Source organism: Terrapene carolina, unplaced genomic scaffold (genome assembly GCF_002925995.2).
Source record: "Terrapene carolina triunguis isolate 2854851 unplaced genomic scaffold, T_m_triunguis-2.0 Scaffold613, whole genome shotgun sequence".
Taxonomy (NCBI): domain Eukaryota; kingdom Metazoa; phylum Chordata; order Testudines; family Emydidae; genus Terrapene; species Terrapene triunguis.
This window is the reverse complement of record NW_020664964.1, coordinates 42,754-69,654: the sequence shown is the minus strand read 5'-3', so window position 1 is coordinate 69,654 and position 26,901 is coordinate 42,754. Positions and strand designations below refer to the sequence as shown.

At 40.1% G+C, this 26,901-nt stretch overlaps 1 protein-coding gene across 3 annotated transcripts in view; it reads left to right on the top strand.

Annotated features, from left to right (window-relative positions):
- Nucleotides 1-26,324, top strand: part of LOC112107759 — a 61,657-nt gene extending 35,333 nt beyond the window's left edge. For all 3 annotated transcript variants that reach the window (XM_024201618.3, XM_024201619.3, XM_024201620.3), the window contains exons 9-17: nucleotides 4,419-4,461; nucleotides 5,794-5,919; nucleotides 12,006-12,135; nucleotides 15,030-15,075; nucleotides 15,778-15,849; nucleotides 22,003-22,110; nucleotides 23,331-23,427; nucleotides 24,609-25,046; nucleotides 25,948-26,324. In XM_024201618.3, the coding sequence (XP_024057386.2) occupies nucleotides 4,419-4,461; nucleotides 5,794-5,919; nucleotides 12,006-12,135; nucleotides 15,030-15,075; nucleotides 15,778-15,849; nucleotides 22,003-22,110; nucleotides 23,331-23,427; nucleotides 24,609-25,046; nucleotides 25,948-26,027 (1,140 nt within the window). In that variant the 3' untranslated portion in view covers nucleotides 26,028-26,324. The remainder of the gene's footprint in view (nucleotides 1-4,418; nucleotides 4,462-5,793; nucleotides 5,920-12,005; nucleotides 12,136-15,029; nucleotides 15,076-15,777; nucleotides 15,850-22,002; nucleotides 22,111-23,330; nucleotides 23,428-24,608; nucleotides 25,047-25,947) is intronic.
- The last annotated feature ends 577 nt before the right edge of the window (nucleotides 26,325-26,901 follow it).

Below are 26,901 nucleotides of genomic sequence, written 5' to 3'. Positions count from 1 at the left end.
GGTGTTTCAGGGGTCAGGGCAGAGGGCTGGTGGAGGGGGTGCAGGGCAGAAGGCTGGTGTGTGTGTGTGGGGAGGGTTCAGGGATCAGGGCAGAGGGCTGGGGTGTGTGGGGGGTGTAGGACAGAAGGCTGGGTGTGTGTTGGGGTGTGGAGGGTTCAGGGCAGAGGGATGGGGCTGTGGGGGTGCAGGACAGAAGGCTGGGTGTGTGTTGGGGTGTGGGGGGTTCAGGGCAGAGGGCTGGGGGTGTGGGGGAGCAGGGCAGAAGGCTGGGTGTGTGTTGGGGTGTGGGAGGTGCAGGGCAGAGGGCTGGGTTGCTCGGTACTCTTATCTCAAATTTATGGGAATGTTAGCTTCTACAACATATATCACCCCATTTGCTTGTTTCAAATTAAGAATAATACAGCACTGGTTATCGGCCAATTACAGACAAGGCACAGACAGTATGAACTGAAAATTTCTCATTCCCAGACGCATGTTATTGTTCCTAGATTGGTGAATCCAAGCCCCAGAATGTCTGCTGGGGTGTACCATTCAACCCTCCTCTTCTTTCTGCAACAGTGACTATAGATGTATCCAATATAGTTTGGCACACTCATTGCGGCAAGCTCATGGCTTGAGGACGTAGGAATTCCCTGAAGAAAAGGTTGCATTTAAACTAACTGGAACGTAGAGCAATCCAATGTGTGGAAGGTGCGGCATGAATGCTTTCAGTGCCCAAAGTAGTTCAGGTGACCACAGACAACACCGCTGGAATGTTTTCCTTGAAGAAGCAAGGAGTGAACACTCTTCTCAACTATGCCAAGAGATGATGAGGTTGTGGGAATGATGCATCCTCCATAAGATACATCCCGTAGTGATATACTTACCTCAGAAGAACAACAATCTGGCAGACCAATTAAGCAGAGCTCAAGTGGACAACCATGTGATACAGGAAATATTCACATGCTGGGGCCAGCACAGTTAGACCTCATTGCATCTGTTGATAATTTAAGTCAGTTGCTTGACTGAACTTTGGTTTATTTTGAAATATACTCAAGAGATCAAATAACCAGTGCAATTCAGGTTTATTAATATGGTACAGGAAAGAGGTTCTATTTGATACCAGTCTCTGAAAAGCAGTCCAGTGCAGTCAGTGATGTTACATTCGCCTTGTACAGAAGGTGTGCTCCCAAAGTTGCACCTCTAAAGCCATCTTTTTATACTTTATTTGTTTGCCAGTAAAAGGTACCATATTTGTCATTTGAAACTAGATTCAACAAATTAGTTTTTATCTTATTATTCTGGTACCATGGTGTGTACCCCTTATCTTTGTTCTGTAACGAACATGCATTCCCGATCATGATGCACCCGTATCTTTGTTCTGGATACATGCATTGCAGGTACTAAGGGGTGTGAAGACACCTGCTAGGCCTGTACCAAGATAAATAGGTATACAAGGATAACTCCCTTTCTGTTGCTATGGGGAAACAATTATGTCCTGGTGCTGATAGTTTTCTATCTACTTAAGCCAAAGCTTACCTCAGCTAATACAAGATGTCATGGTATACTTGACATAAGTGAACAGGATTATAACAAAGGTACAGGTTAATTTGGGCTATATAACTGTTTATATTAACGCTTAATGTGTGGTACTTAATGCTTAATATACATGTATGCAAGCCAACGCATATTAGTCAATACAACTAAGCGCAACAGAAAAGGTCAAATGTTTTGTTCCAGGGCAGGAAGAGACCACTTGATTTCCAATGTATTCCTCATATCATACAGCCAGGGTAGGTCTTTCCTCTAATATTATTGTTAGAGTTATATGGAAAATAAAACAGGATAAAACCAATCTATTGATCATACCTGCTTTGCCCAGGCAACAATGGTTTACAGATCTATTATACCTTCAGAAGGGTTGTACAAGAGACTTCTAATTGTTCCTGATCTACCAACTCAACAGCATAGCAGAGTATATCACCTGAGCACGGTGCATTTCATAGCATAGGCAGTAGCTTTCTACTGGGCTTAGAACTATCTTTTTTGGCAACTGTTCAGAATGTTCTAGAGAATTCTAGAAAACTTTATATTTTGATACGGAAAAGATCCATTATTTGGGCAAATGACAATAACATAGCCCCTGCATATGTCTCAATTCAGTTTGTACTTGCTCCAGCATCAGATATCAGGACTGTCTTTCTTTGATTAAGAGTCACCTTTCAGCCATATCAACCTTTCACTCTAAGGTTAATAATAAATCAGTGTTTGCTTGAGTTAGTCAAAACATTTTCTATAGGAAACCTTCCTGTGAAAGCTCCAACTCCCATTTTGCGACCTCAATGTAGTTTTAATGAAATTAATGAAACAACTATTCAGACCCTTGAAAGGAACGTTCTTTATACTATTTATCTATTCAAACAGCTTTTGTATTTGCAATTACATATGCAAGATGAATAACTGAATTACGTACATGTATGACAAACCCTCCATTTGTAGTCTTTCATGGAATACCTCACCCCAAATTACTTTCTAAAGCAGTCACAGACTTCCATGTTAACCAATCTGTTAATTTACCTGAGAAACTAAATTACATACTTTAGATGTTAAGAGAGCCTGGCCTACTGTTTAGAATAGGACTAAGGAATTTTAGATGTTCACCAAAACTATACATTTCTTAAGCTGATAACAAAAAGGGTCAGGCACTGTATTTCCTATCTTTATTGAAATGGATTAAATCCTGCATCTCAGAAGGATATAGAAAGGGCCTTATCAAAGTCACGGCCATGAAAAACACATCATGGACCATGAAATCTGGTCTTTTGTGTGCTTTTACTCTATACTATACAGATTTCACAGGAGAGACCAGCATTTCTCAAATTGGGGGTCCTGACCCAAAAGGGAGTTGTAGGCGGATGCAAGGTTATTTTAGGGGGTTGCGATATTGCCACCCTTACTTCTGTTCTGCCTTCAGCGCTGGGTGGCTGGAGAATGGCGGCGGTTGGCCAGGTGCCCAGCTCTGAAGGCAGCCCTGCCAGCAGCAGCACAGAACCGCAACCTCCACTACAATAACCTTGTGACTCCCCCTCCCCCAACTCCTTTTTGGGTCAGGGTCCCCACAGTTACAACACCGTGAAATTTCAAATGTAAATAGCTGAAATCATGAAATTTACAATTTTTAAAATCCTATTACCATGAAATTGACCAAAATGGACCACGAATTTATTAGGGCCCTACATATAGGTCATTGCCATTCCTCTTCCTGAAGTGGTAAGATCATACTCTACTAGAGCTAAGGCAGCTTCAACAGCACACCTCAGATACATTCCAATCCTAGAGATTTGCAGAGTTGCTAGCTAGACCTAAATGTGTGTATGGAACTCCAATGAGTAATGTTTAGTAGAGTCTAGATCAGATGCTCAATTCAACACAGCAGTTCTCCAATCAATTTTCAATTAATTCTCCTTGTCCGACCTGCTTTTATACTTGCCAGTATATCTTGTGAATGGAAATATGCAGAGGCAACTTGAAGGAGAAATGAAGGTTATTTACTTATAATCGGATTGAGATGGACTCAGAATACTTACACTCTCCACCCACCTTCTCCTCTTCCTCAGAGTCGTAAGTATAACATAGAATTGAGCAAGTTGTGGGTAGGAGCTGAGGTCCTTTGAACATTCAGGAACGGATAGGTGGTGGGAGAAGGGGTACGTGAATGCTCTAATGGACACAGATAATTAGAGACACAAGGTGAGAGAAATAATATCTTTTATTGGACCAACTTCTGTTGGTCAGAGAGATGAGCTTTCGAACTTACACAAAGCTCTTATTTAGAAGAGCTCTGTGTAAGTTTGGAAGTTTGTCTCTCTGACCAACAGAAGTTGGCTTAATAAAAGATATTACTTCACCCACCTTGTCTGTCTAATATCCTGGGACCAACTTGGCTACAACACTGCATACTGCTAATTAGATTCCTCCATCTGAGCTGCATATGACTGGTGCATCCCATGAAAGGGAATATGTGGAGTCCATCTCTAAGAACTCTGGTTACAAGTAGGTAACCTTCTTTTGTTTGAGCATAGCAGTAAGTAATTCTTTGTTTTGTGGGAGATATCTCTGTCTCTTTTAAGATTCTCTGCTGTTCCTGCACCTTGTTTTTGTAGGGAATAAGTTTAAAAAGCAAGGCAGGTGCACAAATCACTTAAATCCACTGGTTTGTTTACTTTGAGTCTGATATCTGCATCTGCTTTACCTAGTTTTCCTACTTCCAGCATGTATGTATTGCAATGGGAAATACATAAATGGTATCCTGACAGCTGGACTTCAGTTTGGATCTGCTGTCAGAGATGGTAAATGCACTGACAAGGATGGTTGGTTAGATGTTTAACCAAATGTGTCTATAAAAAGGTTGTGCTAACATAAATGGGCTTTATGTTTAGGTTGTAACGGATCCTCCTGTTATGAAGAGAAAATGGCAAGAATGTAAGTGTTCTCTGTATGTTTATATAAGATTAAATCCTGCAATCTTGACTTGGATGCAAGGTCTGTTGACTTCAAAGGGAGTTTTGCCTGAGCATGCACTGCTAGAGTTGTTTGCTAGTTCAGAGTGTGTTACTGTTGTTTGCTACATGTCTAGACTTGCGAGATGCTGAGTGAAAAAACGACATAAGAAAAATTGAAATAGGACACTGTTATTCCAAAATAAGTGTTCACTCACAGACTTGTACAGAAATAACAAAAGGTATGAATTAAAGCCAAATTAGTTATTTTTGATGCAAGTTTGTGTGGAGACCAGACCTTAGAGTAGTTGAGCAAGAAGAGTTGAATATAGGGGACCTAATAGTCACTTTCAGCCTATTGAGGAAAAAGTTATCCATTGGAAATCCAGATAAATATGGATTAATCTGTCAGTCTAGATCAAGGATTCTCAAGATTTTTCATAGTGTGAACTACGATTTAACATGGATTACCTCTTGTCCGATAATGATAGCATGGACTGCCTTCCTTCTTAGTGCATTTACAAAAAAATCCTTGGAGCAACTTCAGCAATTGCTTAGATGGCAAAATAATATTGTATCTGTTTTTTACTGCAATTTAACAAGTGGAGACTATGAGGAGACCATGTGGCCTGTCAGCTCTTCATATTACCAGTAAATGTAATAGGCCATAGACAACAGTTTGGGAACCACTGTTTTAGATTTCTAGTCTCTTGAGGTCTGTGAGTTTTTGGTTAGTGTGTTTGTCAATTTTGTCTAGTTGATTCAGCAGAAACCAAAATGTTATCAGGCTAGATTCCAACCAAAGATTACATACAGGGTTGCTTGGTTGAAACTATTGGATTTTTAAATGCACAAGGAATGCTGTTAGCTTGATAAGGGTTTTTTTTTTTAACTGAATTTCCAGATTACACGAACTATACAGTAGTGTAAATAAGAATGTTCAGCAATTTATTAATATTAAATATTTAAAAATAAGTTGTATAACAAAGGAAGAAATGTACACCTCTACCCCGATATATCGCTGTCCTCGGGAGCCAAAAAATCTTACCGTGTTATAGGTGAAACCGCGTTATATAGAACTTGCTTTGATCCGCCAGAGTGCGCAGCCCCGCCCCCCTGGAGCGTTGCTTTACCACGTTATATCCGAATTCGTGTTATATCGGGTCGTATTATATCGGGGTAGAGGTGTATTTAGCTGAAACACTTTAAATGTAGCTTTAGATACTTACAAATGAGCAACTTTGAACCTTCCCTAATAAACAGAAAATGTTAATCTAAGTGCATTTCAGGCATGTTTTTCTTGACTACCTTACAGATGGCTACCATTCAAAAGCTAAGGTTCAGCGTGTATATGCTTCAACTAGCAATGAAGGAAAGGCAGAAGGTGATGCTGATAAGGATAAACAGATCACAGATTCTACTCAAAGTTTACCTTCTCAAGGTCAGAGATTTAAACATGTTTTAAAAAATAACTTTATAATGCAATGTTAACCTTTGCAAATTCGTACCACCTGTGGTATGTATAGCTTGGCTTGGAAGGATTAGATTTTTGATAAATGTCAGTGAATGTCGATTTCACCACATACACAAACTGATGAAAAATATTTCCATTATAACAATTGAAATTTACAGATAGACAAAGTAAGAAAAATGTTGCTTGAAAACTTGTTTGATTTAAGGATTTGTATTTCTTATTCTTTGACATGTGATGTTTGCCAATTTGTGTTTTAATGGTTATAAAACTCTGACTATATGAATCTCAGCATCTACTGTCAGTAAATATTTTCTGACCTCCCATAATTGCCACAATTATGAAAATTTAACAATAAAAAATGCTTAAAAAAAATATTGATAGCTGTCAATTATTTAAAAAAAAAATTGAATTCTACCAAGCCTATATATAGCTTCTTTAGGTACTTTCAGCATATTTGTGAGTTTGGTGGGTTTGTTGTGTGGAAAACTAAATAGATTGGAAAATATCTCAGCAATTTAAGGAGTGGGGAAGTGATGGGGCACAGCATAAATTGTCTGGAGCTCAGTACAGTACAGAAAGGCTCATTCCCTGAAGGCAATCAGCACGTGAGAAGAACATCTTGGTGATGGTGGACAGTATCTCAATTGCTGCCTATGTTAACAAGGAGGAAGACTGTGTAGCCAGCCTCTGACTCGCTGGGACAGAAAACAAGCTGTCATTGCTAGGTCCTTTCCAGATACAAGGAAAGTTGACCATCAAAGCAATTAGTCAATAACAGGAAGGACTTTCTTGCCATGGATCCAATTCTATGCTAAAGTTGTCAAAGTATATTTTAGAGAGCCAAGTACTGTTGCAATGACAATAATATGATGCCATGGCAACTATGATGGGTGGAAAAGGTCTATGCTTCTGTCACAGAGTGCACCGGTCACTGCTAGTCTGGCGCCTCCTCTTGGTCACTCTGGGGATTAGCTCTTGAGGTTGATGCCCCCTTCCATGGCTTGCACACCGTCGTTCTGTCTCTCTCACAGGTCTGTAGCTTCTCTCGTCCCAAGAACTGCAGTGTCCTCTTCGTGACTCAGCCCTCTGGTTTGATCACACAGTGTTCTCCCTTTCTGGGGTGGCAAGGTCTTTTCTCCCTAGCAGTATTGAGGAGGGTGGCAAGGTCTTTTCTCCCTAGCAGTATTGAGGAGTCTTCCCTCTCACTGCCCCATGGTGCCACTCCCTCAGTGGCTAGTAAGGGAACCTGGTCTGCCCTGTACTCCAAGTTCCAGTCCAGGGACCCTCAACTCAGCAATTTTGGGCCTTCCTCTCTCAGCCGTCACTGCTCCTTCCCTGGACTGCTTCCTACCACACCTGGTTCCCCTTCTCCCTCTGGGTGTACCAGCTCCAAAACTCTCCTTCCTCTTCCCAGGGAGTGACTGTTTCCTGCCTTCCTGCAGCCTTTCCCAGGAGCCCCTGTCTGTTGCCAGCTACCTGGCTTTATACAGGCCCCGCCTGTTCCTGCATAGCTGAGCCTGCTCTCAGTTAGTTCCCTGGCTTCCCCTCCAGGTGCAGCCTGTGGAGTTAATTGGCCTGTATGGCCATCTTAACCCCATCACAGCTTCATATGAAGAAATACATAGAACAGCCATGTGTTATTCTCTCCATACTTCTACCCACTTTTACAAGCTAGACTTTTAAGAATTATTCGATTCAAGGAGTTATGACTGAGTAAATGGATGAAATTAAGAAAAAGAAACTTAGGGCAAGTCTACACTACAAAGTTAAGTTGACCTAAGTTACGTTGACGTACCAGCGTCACGGTAATTAAATTGCTTTTGCATGTCCATGCTACGCTCCTTTTGTCAGTGGTGCACGTCCTCACTAGCAGTGTTTGCATTGAGGCAGAGAGCAGTGCACCATGGGTAGCTGATCCACTGTGCAACTTGCCACCATCTAGTGCGGGGTGTTTTGGGCAGGGTTTTCAATGCCTCATGGGGGCAAACGAGTCACGCAGGGGTGACTGGGAACATGAATTCAATGCCCCATGATGCAGGTTTCTCCATTCCGTAATTTTATCTGCATCCCATAATGTTTCACAGCTTTTTTTTCAAAAGACCTGTAAACCCATGTGTCCACCATCTCTATGTGAAACATGGATCCTGCACAGCTCTGCACTGTTGTGATGAGTATTGCAAGCACAATGCACCTGATCCTGCAGTATTTGCAGAGCTGCCAGAGGAGCCAGGCAGAACAAGATAATTCCTTGGAGGTTGCCTTGCTGTTGGACATAGAAAGAAAGAATTCACAGTTATTGTTGGCATTCATGGAGCAGCTGCAGATGGTGGAGCGCCAGTTCTGGGCCTGAGAAACAAACATTGACTAGTCAGATAGAATCGTTATGCAGGAATGGGATGACGATCAGTGGCTGCAGAACTTACAGATGTGCAAGGCCACATTCCTGGAAGTGTTAAGACCTGTTAAGAAAGCTGCAAACAGAGACTTTCTTTTCAGACCACAAGGTCACCATTGGGGATATTGAAATGCCAATAGTGATCCTGGGAAACCCAGCCTACCCCTTACTCCCATGGTTCATGAAGAGGTATACTGGCAACTCGACAGCAGCTAGGAGCTCTTCAACTACAGGCTGAGCCGGTGCAGAATGACAGTTGAATGTGCCTCTGGCCATTTGAAAAGCCGCTAGCGCTGTCTACTCACGAGAGTAGACTTCATTGAAAAAAATAGCCAAGTGGTTATAGCTGCCTGGTATGTGCATCATAATATCTGTGAAGCAAAGGTGAAAAAGTTTCTGCAGTATGCTCTCTGCTGATTTAGATCAGCCAGATACCAGGGCTATAAGAAAAGCTCAGTGAGGAACTATATGTCTCAGGGAGACTTTGAAGGACCATTTTAATAGTGAGCCACAGTAATGTGTGTTGTTGTAGTGTGTTCTGCCTGGCATTGCTTTTTTTGCAGCCCAGTATGAATCTTGTAATGAGTGCTGTGTTTGTGGTAATAGAACATTATAAATGCAAATATTGCTATTATCTCTGAATGATGTCAGACCACCCAGCATATGTTGTGAACTTATAAAGATGAATTAAGTTTCCATAAATAGACTTTTATTCCGAACCCATGCAAACAGACATTTATAACTGAATGAAACTTTATAAATACAGGGAAAAGATCCTTTGAAGGGGAAAGAACAGTCATTTCCATTTCACAAACACATACACCGATTGTCTCTCTCATAGATCAGTGTATGTGTGGCTGTGATGGTCTGTACTTTCCTCTGGGGTGTAGGGGTACCTCTAGGTAGTGCAGCAGCCCTGTATGCCATGTGGAATGTGTGTGTGGGGGGGGGGAAGATGTAGGGAGATCCTAGAATGCAGTTCTCTATGGGAATTGATACCGGCTGTCAACTAGACATCGAGACGATCACTACCCGTTGAGCCCAACAATCTAGCCAGCTTTCTGTCCACCTTATAGTCCATCCAATCCATACTTCTTTAACTTGCTGGCAAGAATACTGTGGGAGACTCTTATCAAAAGCTGTTCCCCAGAGCGACTGTTAGCCTCCCTTGCCTTCTTGTACGCCTGCGGTGCTGCTCTATGTCCCTCCTGTAGCCCTCGCCCCCATTCCCCGAATTATCTGCTCATAGATATCGCCGTTTCTATGGCTGGATCAGAGCTGTGCCTGCACAACCTTTTCTTACCACAGACCTAGAAGATCCACCACCTCCTATATAGTCCAGGCAGGAGCATGTCTGCAGCATGGAGCAGGCATGGTCAGCTGTGCAGTTGCTAGTTGAGCTCTCCATGCCAAGCAAACAGGAAATGGAATTTCAACAATTCATGGGGTTTTGTCACTGGGTTACTCACCACACTGGCACCTCCTGCTTGGCGTTTCTGGAATAAGCTTAGTCACCGTGGGTGTGCCCTCGGGTGCTGGTGGCTTTCCCGTCCTCACCTCTGCCTGTAGACCCGTTATGGCTGTGTCACGATCCAGTTCCTCCCCCCCCCCCCTTCCGCTGGACTCCTCCAACAAGAGTACAGCCACTCCTCACAGCAGATTGGCAGTCCACAGCTGGGCTGCTCCTTCAGTGGCTGGGGGTGGGGAGCGCCCACTACCCCGGGCCCTGGCCCAGGGACCCTACAAACAGCATCTTTCTGCTGCATCTTCCTTCCAGCTCATTGTCTCTATTCCCTGGGCCACTTCTCTGCAGCCTCAGTTCCTTCTGCTCCTGCCTCTGGCTCCAGCTCCTTGCCCTCTTCCCAGGGCCTCGAGCCGGTAAGTCCTGGCAGCCCATCAGGAGCTCTCTCTAGCTCTCCCAGTCCCTGCTAGCACCTGCCCTTCCCCAGGTGCTGTTCTCTCTGTAGCCTTCTAGGAAGCTAGTCTTCTCCCTAGGGCTCCCTACAACAGACTAACTCGTTCTGGTCTGCAGCTTCCTTTTATATGGGCCAACTGGGCCCTGATTGACTGGTCTAGCCACTGCCCTAATTGGTTGTTTCCCCTGCAGCCACTCCTTTGGCTGCCTGCTGCTCAGCCTCCCTAGGTTGGTTTTAACACTCTCAGACCCAGTGCGGGGCAGGCGCCCTGTCAGAGGCTTTAAAAGGGAAGGGGCATGTACCTGGCCTCCAGGCAGCGAAGTTCAAAACAGTGACCAGAGCAATCACAGTGGGGTATTATGGGACATCTCCTGGAGGCCACTAAAGTCAATGTAAGTAATGCAGTGTCTACACCAGGGGTGGGCAAACTTTTTGGCCTGAGGGCCACATCTGGGTATGGAAATTGTATGGCGGGCCATGAATGCCCATTGGGGAAGGGGGACTCTATGAGGTGTAACATAAAGGATGTTACTGAGGTTGAGGGAGAGGGGACTCATGGGGTGTGGCACGGGGGGAGGGGAGGACTCTACAGGGGCATACTGGGGACTCCTAGCGGCCCTGCCAGCAATGACATCAAGGCGGCCGTACCAGGCACTGTCACTATCTGGGATGGGTGCGGCCCCTGGGTGGTTTCGAGGCTCTCGAGGGTGGTGCCGTAGGGGGGATTGGGTGTGATAAAAACGTCTGACAGGTCGGAAGTGGGCCATAGTTTGCCCACCCCTGCTCTTCATTGACACTGTGTCACCCTAACTACGTCGACCTAAGTGCTATGCCTCTCGTGGAGGTAGAGTTATGTTGGCGTAGCGGGCAAGTTACATCAGCAGGAGAGACATTTTGGTGTAGTATCCACAAAGTTAATCAAGGCAGCTTACGTCGACCTAACTGTAGTGTAGACCAGGCCTTAGACTGAATATCAGGAACTCTTCCTAATAGCGACATCTGCTACTCTGTAGAAGAGTGTTCAAAGGGAAGTGGTAGAAGCCTTATTCCTTGTACTTGAAAACTAGATGGCACAAAGCACTGGTGAATATACTGTAGCAAACAATCCTTCATTGACAAGGGACTGTATACCTCAAGAAGTTTTTTCTATCTCTAATTTCAGTGGTTCAAGGAGTTGTATATTCAGTGGCCTGCTTGGGGCAGTGTCGGCAAGACAGAAAATACGAAGAGATGATTTAGGGTCTTTATAAATAACTGAATAGGCTTGATAAAGACACATCAAAAATGCTTTAGCAATGCTTTTGTCATTTAAAAACATTAGAAATTAAATGTAAAAATGAATATTAATGCATTACTAGGTAGACATAAAGCATGCAAATGAGAAAAATCCATAAGATATCATTTCTACTGCAATCCTTATTCTAGCATGATGCAGATGTATAATATTTTCCATTTCTTCGTTCCTTGGTAAAAGATAAACCTTAATGTATTAGTGTGTATTTACTATATACCATAAAATATAAGTTGTGCAACATGGCTTAGTTATTGTTGAAGTAAATACAATAACTTTTGGACTTCCACACTTTTGAATGCTTTATTTTTAAGCTTAATGGTGAACTAATGTTTGAGTTTTATTTTATTTATTTATTAATGTAAGGACATTCTAATCAAATGCTACTTTAAAAACATAAGATTATGAAAAACTGTTAGCAAATATACCCCATTGTTTTAATTTTTTTCAGATGGAAAGGATACTCAAGATGAACAGGAAAAAAGCCAAAAAGAACAACTGAAACCAGCTGAAAAGCTAAACGCTAACAATGCTGATGAAAGCAACAAAGCTGATGAAAACAGCAAAGGCAACAAGACTGAGTAAATTTAAGTTATTTTTAAAAACTTTACTTTTCCAAGAAAATTACAAGACCAGCATCTAAATCAAATTTGTCTTTGACAGAATTATTTCTGCAAGTCCACCCTCATGAGGTCAGGAACTATTTAAAAGCATTTAATTGTTAAAGGACATATGTGTCAACCCATAGGCCCAATCATGTTCCAGCTGAGAATAAGATAGACCCATGTCTTTAATTCCTCTCGTTCCCCTGGCAACATACACTTCTAATGGTTAAGAGCCAATACACCTCCATTGCTTCTTACCACTCTGTGGTTAAAAGAGCATCAGCTTTTTTCCCCACCATTCTGTAAAACTTTGTCTTAGGGCTGGTCTATACTTAGCCGCTAGTTCGGCGGCTGGAAATCGAACTTCCTGGTTCGATTTATCGCGTCTGGTCTGGACGCGATAAATCGAACCAGGAAGTGCTCGCCGTCGACTCCGCGGTACTCCTCTCGTTGAGCTGGAGTACCGCAGTCGACGGGGGAGCCTGCCTGCCGCGTGTGGACCACGTCTGAACCGCGGTAAGTTCGAAGTAAGGTATGTCGACTTCAGCTACGTTATTCACGTAGCTGAAGTTGCGTACCTTACTTCGACTTGGGTTAGTGTAGATCAGGCCTTACAGAGTTGCTGTATCTATACTTGACACTTTGTAAATCAAACTGATGGGATTTGAACGTGTTATCTACTATGGTCAGGAATCCTCTATTTGATCGCTCAATGTTAACTACCTTGTCATTCTCCAAAAATCACTTTTCTTGTTGCAGTCATTTCAGCCAGAAGGGTGATCTAAATTGAGGCCCTGATTGCTGATCTTCCCTTTATGTGTTTTCACAAAGATAACTCAGAGCTTAATCCTCAACTCAAATTCTTATCCAGAGTGGCATTCAAATTCCATCTGAACCAGCTCTCTACCGTTATGTCTTTCTTCCTGAATCTTATGGGCTGCCTGATAAGACTAAGTTGCATGTTAAAAGGGCCAATAATTATTACGCAGGACCAAACCCTTCTGGAAATCATTCCAGTTGTTCACCTCTTTTTAAGAAAAGCTCAATGGAAATTATCTCAGTTCAGCAATTGTGTAAATAGAGCCAGGACAGCTATGAAAAGGCTCCAGTGTCAGAAGGATTCAAAAGTTATTCTGTTAACATAGTAGCTGTCACCACAGCTTGACTCTATACTGTTCCTTTCAGTTCACATCTTTATTCATTACTGTTCTCCTAAAACTTGAGCAAAATCAGATGCTCATTTGTGGAGGGCAGTCCTTCAGTCCCTTTTCAGTTAAAGATTCTTACAATATCTACCTGGGGATTTCTAATCTCCTACAGTGAGATTGCTAATCTCCTACTGTGGCTCTGCAGGGACAATCCTGTGAAAGAGCAAGTATATTAGGCACTATACAAACACGTACATAACAGAGTGGGGTCCTGGTCCATGACAGGGATTCCTAAGTGCTATGTTTATTATCTGGAGTTCACTGTATGTGTTGCCTCAGGCCATCCTTTTCTGATACACCTTCCTTTCATGCTTCTTTGGACTCTTGGGAGTCTACCCAGGGAGGAGAGGAACTGATTAAGGTCATGGATCTCTATTTGTGGCTTGAACACTTATATCTGAGGCTGATGCCTGCATGTCCCATCACAATAGCTTTGATGGTTCCAGGACTTGCAAAAGGTGGCTTTCACCTACAAAAGTGTGAGTTTGCAGAAACAGTACACGTACTAAATAACCTTACCCATATAAATCTACACTTATATACTCAGCATCTCTGTAGTTACATATTATGTTTATTTTGTATCAATTTATAACCATAAATTTTATGTAAAGAAAACTTGTCTTAACGCATAAAGCTCTTACATAAATCAAATTATACTGTACTTAAAAGGCCTCAATATTACACAGTAATATGTTTAGAAACCTTATGGTTTTACTACTGCACTGAGAAAGCTTTTGCTTGATATTATTTAAGAATATTGACCTGTGAGTTTAAAATTGAAGATTTCAGCTTTTATTTTATAAATTACACTTCATTATTGTACAAAAAGATGCACTAATCAGTTTCATAACGAGGGCAGGACATTTCTACTCCAGATCTTTTCTCCCACTAGCAAATACGTAAGTAATCTCTCAGATTGTATTCCAGTAACACGATTCATCAAATTATAAATTTGTGCCCAAACATTAACTATTGTTAGAGAAAATATGCTTGTGAGGGAAACGGGCCTTTGGTTCCTGCAACAGATAGCGTTGATAATGGACAGTCTCAGTGAGTGAAGTTTTTGCCACGTCGAATTACTCATATTCAAGTCATCTGTCTACTTCCCGACCTGGGATCATGTTGGCAGGATTCTGAGTTGGGTATCTGTCTTAATTTTGCAATTCCTAGCATATCATAACTTTAATAGCAAGTTAGGAAATATGAAGTTCAGATAGATATTAGACTTGTATCATTAGGGAAGGGAAAGACAGAAATGAGTCCCAAATGTCATTTTGAATTTCCTTTTATTTTTCTCAGTTTGTGTCATGTTCTTAGCATTCTTGCTGACACAAAGATTAAGACAATCTCTGCCCAATCTAAAAGAAGCCAGAATGCACTGTCTTTTTCTATTATTATTTATTATAATTTTATTTATTAATTGTATTATGAATTTACAAACTGTGGGTACCACACAAAGAGGGGTTTGAATGAGGAGAGCGGTAGATTTGTGAATTGTAATTAGGAGAACATTCCATGTCTATGGGACAAACAGTGTTAGATTGAAAGCAGGCTTTTGTATTCACTGTCTTCACAGTAATTTGATTGATTGATTGTTTACACTTCTTCTGTAAATCAGTTAGTTGAACATTATATATATGTGTATACTCTATATTTCAAAAGGTGTGATGACAGCAAACAATCAAAAGGTGAAGACAAGGAAGTCCAGGTGAGTATTTGATCTATCAGAAGATTGTTCCAGTTAAAAATAATCCTTTATTTCCTTTTAAGTTTTTTCTTTGACTATGATCGAAAAGAATGTTTCAGACCTGTATTCTGGCATATGCAATAGCAGCAAGTTACATTAAGCCAGTAACTCTTATGGAAAAACATTTTATTTTTATATTTTGTAGTAGGGCTTACTATTTCCCCTATAATACGTATAAATTTCTGTCGCAAACATCTGGAATAGTAAAAATGCTCCAGTATGAATTTACATTATAACTAGAGTTAACAGAATGGTTTCATTTTAGTTACCTAAATAGGGGTTCCCAACCTACAGCCTGTGGGCCGTACGTAGCCCACCTGAACATTTCATAAGGCCCGTGGCCTGCTTCAACACAATATACTAACTGCCGATTCATTAGCATTTTGTTGTCATCTTTACATCATTTTAGTTTACACAAGTGTGTAAATAGACATTACTGTACATAGGTTGTTTATATCTAAATACATACGAAACAAGCTGAACTTAAAATATAAATCAATACAGGTGACTTTAAATCTTATTAAAATATGTAGAATCCGTTTGGCCCACACAAGGTTGTGCTTACGTTTATGTGGCCCTCCTGCGTAATAGGGTTGGGCACCACTGACCTGAATCATACAAACAAGAAATCCTCACAGTGTTTTTATATCTATTTTTTTACAGGATAAAGAGAAAAATGATGATGAAATAAAGTCTGAAGAATTCACTAGCCATGAAGAACTACTAGGATATTTGGTAGGTGTTAAATTTATGTTGAGCCAAGTTTGATGGAAAATTTAATGGAAAATTTAATGTAGCTTATAGTTGATTAAGACTGTGATCAAAAAGCAGAAGATATATTGAATGTAAAACATAGGTAGTCTGTTAATTAAAAAATACTTCTTTTATGTATGATGGTTCCACCTGGAACAAAAATTTGGAGTGGGATTCTAATGGGAAGAAAATCTAAGGGAAAATGTACTTCAGGAGTGTTGGCAGTTTCTGGGAGACCATATCAAAGGCACAACAGCAAACTATCCCAAGGTGAAGGAAAGATCGGAAGACTAGTTAGAGGCCAATATGGCTGCATGAGGCACTCTTTAATAGCGTGAAAATAAAAAAAGAATCCTATAAAAAGTGAAAACGTGGACAGATTGCTAAAGATAAGTACAAAAGAATAGTACAAGCATATAGGGACAAAATCAAGAAGGCTAAGGCACAAAATGAGTTTTATCTAGCAAGGGACATAAAAGGAAATAAGAAAAGGGTCCATAAATACATTAGGAGGAAGAGAGATGAAAGAAAGAATAGGTCCACTGCTTAGTGGGGAAGGAGAACGAATAATGGACAACATCAAGAGGGACGAGGTGTTTAATGCCTGCTATTTCGCTTCAGTCTTCACTGAAAAGGTTAATTGTGACTTGATGATTAACACAATTAATATTAACAAGAGGGAAGAAACATAAGCCAGAATATGGAAAGAACAGGTTAAAAAAAAATTGAGATAAATTAGATGTATTCAAGACAGCAGGGCTGTTGTGTTAATTTAAATGGAATAAATGGGCCAAAAGAGTCAAAGGTTAACATGACCCTGTCACTATCCAACAATAAACAGTGTTAAACACAGTTTGGGGTTTGGTATACAGAGAACTCAGCTTGCTTAATACCGTGGCAAACACACCAGAATGGCAGATGAAATTCAATGTTGATAAATGCAAAATAATGCACAATGGAAAACATAATCCCAACTATACATATAAAATTATGGGGTCTAAATTAGCTGTTACAATTCAAGAAAAAGATCTTAGGAGTCATTGAGTGATTGAGTCATTGTGGATAGTTCTCTGAAAACATCCACTCAATGTGCAGCAGCAGTCAAAAAAGCAAACAGAATGTTGGGAATCATTAAGAAAGGGATAGATAATAAGACAGAAAATATCATATTGCCTGTATATAAATCCATGGTATGCCCCATCTTGAATATTGCGTGCAGATGTGGTCGCCCCATCTCAAAAAAGATATATTGGAATTGGAAAAGGTTCAGAAAAGGGCAACAAAAATGATTAGGCATATGGAACAGCTTCCGTATGAGGAGAGATTAATAAGACTGGGATTTTTTAGCTTGGAAAAGAGACGACTAAGGGGGGGGGGATATGATATAGGTCTATAAAATCATGACTGGTGTGGAGAAAGTAAATAAAGAAGTGTTGTTTACTACTCCTCATAATACAAATGGGTCACAAATGAAATTAATAGGCAGCAAGTTTAAAACAAAAGGAAGTATTTCTTCACACAATGCACAGTCAACCTGTGGAACTCTTTGCTGGAGGATTTTGTGAAGGCCAAGGGTTAAAAAAAAATAGTTAAATTCATGGAGAATAGGTCTATCAATGGCTATTAGCCAGGATTGGCAGGGATGGTGTCCCTAGCCTCTTTTTGCCAGAAGCTGGGAATGGGAGACAGGGGATGGATCACTTGATGGTTACTTGTTCTGTTCATTCCCTCTGGGGCACCTGAAATTTGCCACTGTGAGAAGACAGGATACTGGGCTAGATGGACCTTTGGTCTGCCCCAGTATGGTCGTTCTTATTTTTTTAACAGTGTATTAAAGATAAAGAAGAAAAAACCATTAAAGCATTTGAAATGTAAAATATTAAATAAAGTTTTTGTTTTAAAACAATCCCTTATTCCCTTTCCCTTTAGCTGAAGAGAGTTTTTAGAAAGAAAACCCCTTTGTTTGACAGTTTTTTACATGATATTAAAGATGGCAATAGCTATTGAGATGGCTTGGAGCCGCTGTTGCTGAGGTCTGATCCCTTTTCCTAGAAGACAAAACAAGACAAACGCATACCTGAGGGGATAGAAGTGAACCACAAAGATAGGAAATGCAGCTTCTGTCTTTGATGTTGACTCACACTTGTAACCTTACTGCTGGAAAAACACAGACATGGCACATGGTCTTATTAGCCACTCCAAAATCTGTAAAAGTGTACCAGCATCAAGCTGTAAAGAGGGAGCTAAAAGTGATACCCTCAGGTCACAGGTTCACAACAGTGCTGTAAAATATGCAGTCCTGGCCGGCTGAGCCAGATTCTTTTATTAGACAGAAGATGAAAAGAGAAGGATAGGAAAGAGAATTAATAAGGTGGTGAAGAAGAAGGTCATGCTGGGAGGGCGGGGGTGTGTGACAAAGTCACATCCCAGATGTTTGGGATTTAGCTAGAACCAGTGGAAGGAACAATGTCATCTGGGTCACTCTCTTGGCTTGGTCTGATCAGGATATTTCTCTGGATTAGGATAGCGATGGTACAATGGTGTCATGCTGGATCTCAAGGTCCCAGGAGATGGTGGGGCCTGACAGTCATGATGAAGTCACTCCTTCCCCCACTTTCAGTCAGTCAGTGTCTCAGTAGCCAGCTTTTCCATCAGTCTCTCTTCTTGAGGACCCCAAAAGGGAGTGATGGTCAGGATAACCACATCCCTTTATTATTTTGTTTACCATTTTCGCCTAGTTTTTGACACACCAGTTTTGGTTCACCAATTTTTCAGTCCCACACTTTTCTTGTTCACCCGGCATGATCTTAACACAGTCCTTGAGTTATATCAGTAGGGCTTTTTTTTTTTTTTGGGTGGGGCGGGAACTAATTCAGTCTCTGTCTCGCTTTTGTGTCTTTCCCCATCTACATTTGTTGGTAAAGGTTATTGTGACATTTTATTAATGTTACTTTTTATAGTGGAGCTCACAATTAGGATAAATTTGTAGGCCCAATTATCACAATAGACCTGATGAAATTAACTCTAGGTTACTTACAAATCTAGCTAAAGCAATCACAGAACTATTAGCAATTATCTTTGAAAACTCATGGAGGACGGGTGAGATCCCAGAGGACTGGAGAAGGGCAAATGTAGTACCTATCTTTAAAAAGGGGCTCAGAGAACCTGGGGAATTATAGACCAGTCAGCCTAACTTTGATACCTGGAAAGATATTGGAATAAATTATTAAACAATTAATATGTAAGCACCTAGAGGATAGTAGGATGATAAATTATAGTCCATACGGATTTGTCAAAAATGGCTCATACCAAACTAACCTAATTTCCTTCTTGGACAGGTTTACTGCCCTAATGGATGGGGGAAGCATTAAATGTGAGATCTTGATTTTTAGTAAAGCTTTTGATACAGTCCCACATGACATTCTCACATGCAAACTAGGGAAGTGTGGTCTAGATGAAATTACTATAAAGTGGGTGCACAACTGGTTGAAAAGCTGTGCTCAGAGTAGTTATCAATGATTCATTGTCAAGATGGGATGATATATCAAGTGGGGGTTCCTGCAGGAATCTGTCATGGATTCGGTGCTATTCAGTATTTTCATTAATTATTTGGATAATGTACTGAGAGTACACTTATAAAATATGCAGACGACACTGAGATGGGAGGGATTGCAAGCCCTTCAGCAGACAGGAGTAGAATTCAAAATGACTTTGATAAATTGTAGAATTAGTCTGAAATCAACAAGATGAAATCCAATAAAGACAAGTACAAAGTATTTCACTTAAGAAGGAAAAATCAAATGCACAAATACAAAATGGGGAACAACTGGCTAGACAACAGTACTTCTGAAAAGGATCTTGAGATTATAGTGGATCACAAACTGAATGAGTCAGGAATGTGATGCAGGTGAGAAAAAGGCAAATATAGTTCTGGGGTGTATTAACAGGAATATAATGGTATGTAAGATGCAGGAGGTAAATGTTCCACTCCATTTGGCACTGGTGAGGTTTCGGCTGGACTACTGTGTCCAGTTTTGGGCATCACAGTTTAGGAAAGATGTGGAGTCCAAATTGGAGAAAGTCCAAAGGCAAGCTATTAAACTAGGTATATTTAATCTTGAGAAAAGAAGACTGAGGAAGGGCCTAATAACAGTTCCCAAATGTGTTAAGGGCTTAGCAGATATACGTGATGGCTGCTTTCCAACAGAGCCTGGCCATTTCCTGGTTCGGGATCCTTCCCCTTACCTAGTCAGAAGAAGGGAAATAGAGTCAGAAGGGGGCTGATGTCAGTTGTAGTCTTCTTCTTAGCAGATCCATCGTACATGGGATCAGTCCTGGAATTTGCCTCCTGTACAAGATTATGCAGAAAACTTTCTTTTCTCTGCCCAGTAGCAAGAGAGCAATGGAAAGTAGGCTGTTTAGTGTTCTGCTAGGGGAGCATTGATCTCAATACCTTATTGTGCTGATCCATTCTTGTATCTGGCATCTGTATCTTATAGTTGGTTTGAATTACATGTTTTGGAATTACTCTTGATGCCCACTGACCATCTTTACTGGAATACTCTGGTGTTTAAATATGAGGCTCTAAATGTTTAGCTTCTTTCATTATAGAATTTCTGTTTTTGTCTGATTCCCCCACTGCTGTCTCTCCTTGCTTCCTTGTTGAACTTTAGCTTTCAGTTGTGATTTGTTCGGTCTCCTGTTCGTTAGCATCTGGGCTGAAGATGCACCCATCTCCATTGTTGAGTTTTAACACTTCAGTATGATTGAGTTCCTGTCCCTCTTTACTTGCTTTAGTTAAAATAAGTATGCTTATTGTTCGGGTAATCTATTTGGGGAAAATATGGATTGCATAAATTTTGTATGATATTCTAGTTCAGCGGTTCTCAAACTGTGGGTAGGGATCCCAAAGTGGGTTGCAACCCCATTTTAATGGGATCGCCGGGACTGGCTTAGACTTGCTGAGGTCCAGGGCCAAAGCTTGAGCCCCACCGCCTGGGGCCGAAACCCGAGGGCTTCAGCCTGGGATGGCGGGGCTCAGGTTACAGGCCCCCCCTTGGGCTTCTGCTTTGTTCCCCCTGCCCAGGGCAGTGGGACTTGGGCTTTGTCCCCCCCGACCCAGGGCGGCGGGGCTCGGGCGGGCTCAGGCTTCGGTCTCCCCTCCTGGAGTCGTTTAGTAATTTTTGTTGTCAGAAAGGGGTTGTGGTGCAATGAAGTTTGAGAACCCCGGCTCTAGTTTTTTTAGAAGCAATGAAGAATACAGTGGCTTTCTGTTTTAGAAGAGTTTATCCCATCTTACCTGCCTAGCAAATAATATTTGAATGTGATTTATGATAACCTTAGTCATCACTGCCATAATTTCATTAGCTCAAAAAAAAAATCCACTGGTTTTAGTAATCTATTATCAGGTAGCTTCCCTTTACTAAATATTTATTTTGCATGTTTGTTATTAGCTGCTGTTTTGTTTATAGGATCCTGTTTGAAAAATAGTGATGCAAACTCAAATGGAACAAATACTGTTTGTTTTTAAAAAGTAATCCCAATAGTCCATTGATAAATTATTTGGTGTATTGGTTACTTTGTGATTACATAGATATTGAGATACTGGCTTTGACCTGTAAAACCTCGAGTGTCTTGGTACCTGCCTCTCTCTGCATGCAATACTGTCTCAGTTGTGATCAGTAAAGATGCTCAAGCTGGAATCTTCTCAGCTTAGGAGAAGAAGATACTGATAGGGCAGTTTCTGTGGGGTCCCCTAACTTTGGAATTCACGCCTCCCTCGGCCTGAATTTGTTAACCTTTGGGGCTTGCTTCAAGGCTCTTTTATACACTCAGGCTCCTAAGGAAAGCGTTCGAGGCTTAAGTTCACTTTGGGTTGGGTTTTTTTTGCTATTTGGGGAATGATAAAGCTGCTGAATTTGTTGATTCTTGTATGAATATTGCTATGAGAAAATTACATAAGTGTGTAACTCCAATAGGTACTCTTAAAGGTGTTTCTATATAAACTGAAATAAAATTTGATGTTACAAGCAAAACAATGAGTAATCTAATAGCTCATCTATGCCATAGATGAAAAGTTAGATTGTCTCCTTCATCTTTTAAAACATGTTTTGATTTTTTACCTTTTTTTTCCAGCAAAGCTTTGAGATACTGAGTGAAGATGATGCATCCTTTATCCTAAAGGTTACACAAACGCTTACGAATGCATTGGTGGAATATCGGCAACAGGGTGCACCAACAAATGTAATTTTGTATATTTTAGTAAATGATTGAATCTGTCTTGACTTCTGTGGCCTATAAAGAGTACAGATCAAGTATTCATACTGGAACAGAATGGACATGGGTGCAACCTCCAAGTTTTGTCCATCGAGATTTTGAAAGATTTATAGTGAAGATAGTATGAGAAAATCATAGCTTTTCCTGTACAGTTGTAACATTTTTCTCCCATTCTGTTGCTGACTAGAGGTGCATGAAATAGTCTAATAAAAGTTATGACAATTTGCCTGATTTGGGGGCCATTTTAAAAAAAGTATTTGAAATTTTGTGCTATATTTTCTTTACTATATCTTATTGAAAGTTCAAAATCCATTTTGGCTTAAAAGTTCATACCTTTGATTGATACCGTTTGTGATGCCTAAAAGCCACATGGGCTGGAGGATTAAGCATAGAGCTTGAAGCCAGAACATCCTAAATCCTGCTTCTGTCTTTTCCAGTGATTGGCCTTATTAGTGTGTTCTCATATAGTACTTTATATACACTATTAAGGCCCAGTCCTGCAAACATTTAATTATGTGCACAACATTACTCATGTGAGTAATTCCACTGACTTCTGTGGGACTATTTGCATGAGTAAAGTTACACATGTAATTAAGTATTTGCAGGATTGAGTGTAGGTTGGTAAATATATAATTATCCTCATTTTCGTGTCTGTGTCAAAAGCAGGAATAAGAACAGGAGTACTTGTGGCACCTTAGAGACTAACAAATTTATTTCAGCATAAGCTTTCGTGGGCTACAGCCCACTTCTTCAGATGCAATAAAACTCTGATCTTTTGGGCCTCCATCCTGTGTCTAATACATTTGGAAAATTGGGAATCATAAATTTCCAATAGTATATAAAGCTTTTGCTTTCATGACTGGTGGTTTATGGAGATATAGGCTCTTTAGTGTGTTTTTTTGGACTAGCACATAGTGCCTTTTTGTCACTGGACTGGGACTTAATTAGAGCAAATGTTCTGTCCCTAAAAATTTTACTTGCTACTAACTCTAGCATAACAAGTTTTTTAGATGTATGTTTTTGGAAACTGTTATTTATTTAATCCGTCAGTGTGGAATTTGGGTTTTTTTGGTGAAGATACTGTTCCTATTTCTTCTCTCCGGAAGTGTTCTACAGACCTAATTTTAAGAGTTGATTGTTTAAAAAACTTGAAAGAAGTTATGCATGCAATTTTTTTAAATTTTTAGGACTCTTTAGATTCTGAACCAAATCAAGAAAAAACAATTGAACATTCGACAGAACAATCTGATGCGACTTCGGTGGATATTAGTGACGCTAACACTGGTAAAGTTTTAAGAATTTAAGACTCCATTTCTTTAAATATATTTTAACCCTAATATTGAGTTGTGTGAAAACTTCTAGTATTTTTTTCTGCTTCACTGAAGCAGAGTTTCGAAATGATCAAGTTCAGGTAATTTAGATTAATGGGCTTCTCTTTCTCCACAGATATAGGAAGGCATATCGACCAATCAGAAAATAAAGGCTATTCATCCAATATATTTAAATGTAGAAATTTATAGGACTTTTAAAATTCATGGCTCATTAGATTGTTCCACTGGAAATGAATGGGAGACTTCTGTGTTTCCTGCAAGCACATGCTAGTCTTTAAATGGACATCAATGTATGCAGTCTGAACATTTGCAACTTAAAACGTTCTAGCTCTTGTTGAATTGATAGAGGCTAATTATTTTAAAAAATTAATGTGCTCAGAAAAGTCTTTATTCCCAAAGAAAGAATGAAAGTTCTGAAGTCTTAAAACTTGAATCAAATTAGGAGAAAAGTATGTTTTAAAAAGAAGATGATCTCCAGCATCTAAATTTGCCAGTTTGGAGAGAGGGAAGTATGATTGCACTTCCAGGAGGACTGATGAGACTGGGTCATTGCATGCAAGCAAACAAGTCCATGATTTTTGGAGCCTTATTCCTGATTTAAGAGGGTTTCATAGTCAGTCTTTTTTTCCTTCCTCCTCCTCCTCCTCCTCTCCCCCTTGAAGAGGAACAGACTAGACTCAGATCCAGTCTACTCCCAGAAATTGCAGAGTTAACTAAATTGATTTCTTAGCCAGCTAAGTTAAATGAGTGCAACCCCCCTTTATCCAGCAGCTGAACACTTTGCAGCTTCTTAGCCTCTGTGGTTCTGCTCCTGATGTATCAGTACAAGAAACTTGCGTCTCTCTAGGGAAGGAGTTCATTCTTGGGACTAACAGGTTCTGTTTTTGTCATACCATCTGGTTTGATGGGGAACACACTCCCCTGCCAGTAAGTAAAAATATCCAGAAATTCCAGTGCACCTCCTTTGTCTGTAACTTTTTGATAAGGTGACAATATTTCCTAAGAAGCATAGCTCTTAAAATTTCACTTAATATGCCATTAGTGAAACTTGGAATGACCTGCAGTATATGAAGTTTTGGAACTATGGTCTTTTTTTTGGTATACATAGTGGAAGTAACTTTTTTTTCCTTGCAGGGTTTTCAGCAAATTATATGTCAGACGGGAGGCAGCATCCTGCCCAACAACCATATGACAGCACAGCAGCAAAGTCTAATGTTAGTGGAACATTCATGAAAAAGGATTCACAATCAGTGAACTTTTCAAAAAACAATGCTACAAATTGGAAACGTGGGACTTTTCAATCCACGTTTAGATTATTAAGTAATGAAGAGTTCTTAGAGTCTGCTTCTGCTACTGAAGAGCAGTGTCCCTCCTCTTCTCAAAACATGTCTAGTAAAAAGTTTTTATCTGCTACTGAGAGAGATGCACCCCAAAACTCTTTACCTGACTCTTTGAGAACATCATATGAAAACGATGTCACTACTGAATTTTTCAATAGTGTAAGAAATATGGATGCTGCTGAGGTTACGGCTACTCTACAGAAAATAGCAGCCACAAATCCAGCCTTCAGAGGTAATCTGCTTGCATATGTATACCTTAATTTTGTTTGTAGTAAATTTTTTTTTAAATGATGTTGTTGAAGTGGAGCAGAGCTCTACAGATAAAGTGTATTTTGTGGATTTATAAGGACAGAAGTTGATGAGACAATATTGTCTTCTCTTAGTTCTTAATATTTTCAACTTGCCACTTCATCAGGACCCACACTCTTTCTTAGGGATGAAGGTCAAAATGCTTGTTCTCCTCTGAAGATGTCATATGTATCTTAATTTTTATTGCCTTTTGGTATTTTCCTGTTAGCTCTTAGTAATGTTTACAAGTTTTTCCTATCATGAAGATTCAGTTGACTAAAATCAAGCATGCCTTCTTAAAAAAAAAAAAAAGAAAAGAAAAGAAAGAAGAGGGTGAATCTAGGACCTGTATGGTGGTTAGTATGATGTTGTTTTTAGGGTTTGAGATTTATGGCATGTAAGAAGCCTTTGCTTGTACAATTCTTAGGAACATGTATACTCATACTCAGTAATGTTCTCAGTAAACAGCTCTTAATCAGGAGACGAGTATTTTCATCTCTTACTATAAGCTCCTGATAAGAGTCCCAGCTTCTGAACTCTCCCATATCTCTATATCCAACTCTTCTGCTATCCTCCCCCTGACAAGCAGCTTATCCTCATGTCTAAGCCTCAAACACACAATTTCTGTGTGCACCTGGAAATTTGGTACCATTCTGATCATTAAGACTCCTGAGATAATTCTAATAAAATATATATAAATTTGTTTCATTTAGTATGAAATCCTCCAAAACTCATGAAAATGTCCAGATGTTTCATTAGTACATTTATGTTTGTTTTAAAATAATCATTATTAGAAAAACTTTATCAGCAAATCACTCATCTTCTCTTCTCCCTTTTTATTAAAGGTATTGACATTCCAAATGTGATAAGGATCTTGACTGAAAGTGGGACTCTTAGAGCACCAAACAGCAACAGTGTGCAGTGATATGGGAAAACAAGAAGTGAAATTAGTATTGTAATGTGTAAACTGAAAATTTGTCACTTGTATGCAATTAATTTTAGAGTGTTCAAACTCTGTACAGTGTTACTTGTTATATCTCCAGAGTAATAGTTTGAATTTGCAGATTTGTGTGTTATATTTATTTCTCCCAATAGCTGGCATTTCTGTATTTGTGGAAAGAGACTGTAATGTTGATTAAAAAAAAAATATTTTTTCTTTGTTAAAGATAATCACTTTTGAAAATTACCCCTAAAAATGGTTTAGCTATATCTTGGCTAGAAAGCTCTTGGGTTTTACATAGTGGAGGGCTGATCTTTTTTTCCTAATTCTTCAAAAAAATAACCGAAGAAAGGAATTGCATAGATAGAGTAGAATATACAGGCTTGAATCTTCTAGGTCATTAGTTCAAATTTGACTCAAAATTATCTATACCCGAAAGATACTTCCTTTTGCAGCTATTCATTGGCCACTGGACCTGATCCAAAGCCCCCTTTTAGTCAAGAGAGAGACTCCCATTGACTTATGTGGGCTTTGGATCAGGCCCCATCATGTGTGAAATAAGATTATAGTGTCAGTCTGGTTCCTGGTTGAGGTGTCCAAATTGTATGAAACCCATCAGTATTGGAAACTTAATTGGAAGACTCAACAAACAGGCCAGAGATTGAAGTGTGTCTCCAAGTGATCTAGTCAGATCATGGTTGAGATACAATGCAGTGATTTTTATTTGCTCAGTGAGAAACGTATCCCAATGGTTATCGCTGCCTGCTGTGTCCTGCATAATATCTATGAAGCAAAGGGGGAGGATAGTTGCTGCTGGGATGGAGGGCGGAGATGTAGCGGTTGTCTACCGAGTTTGAAG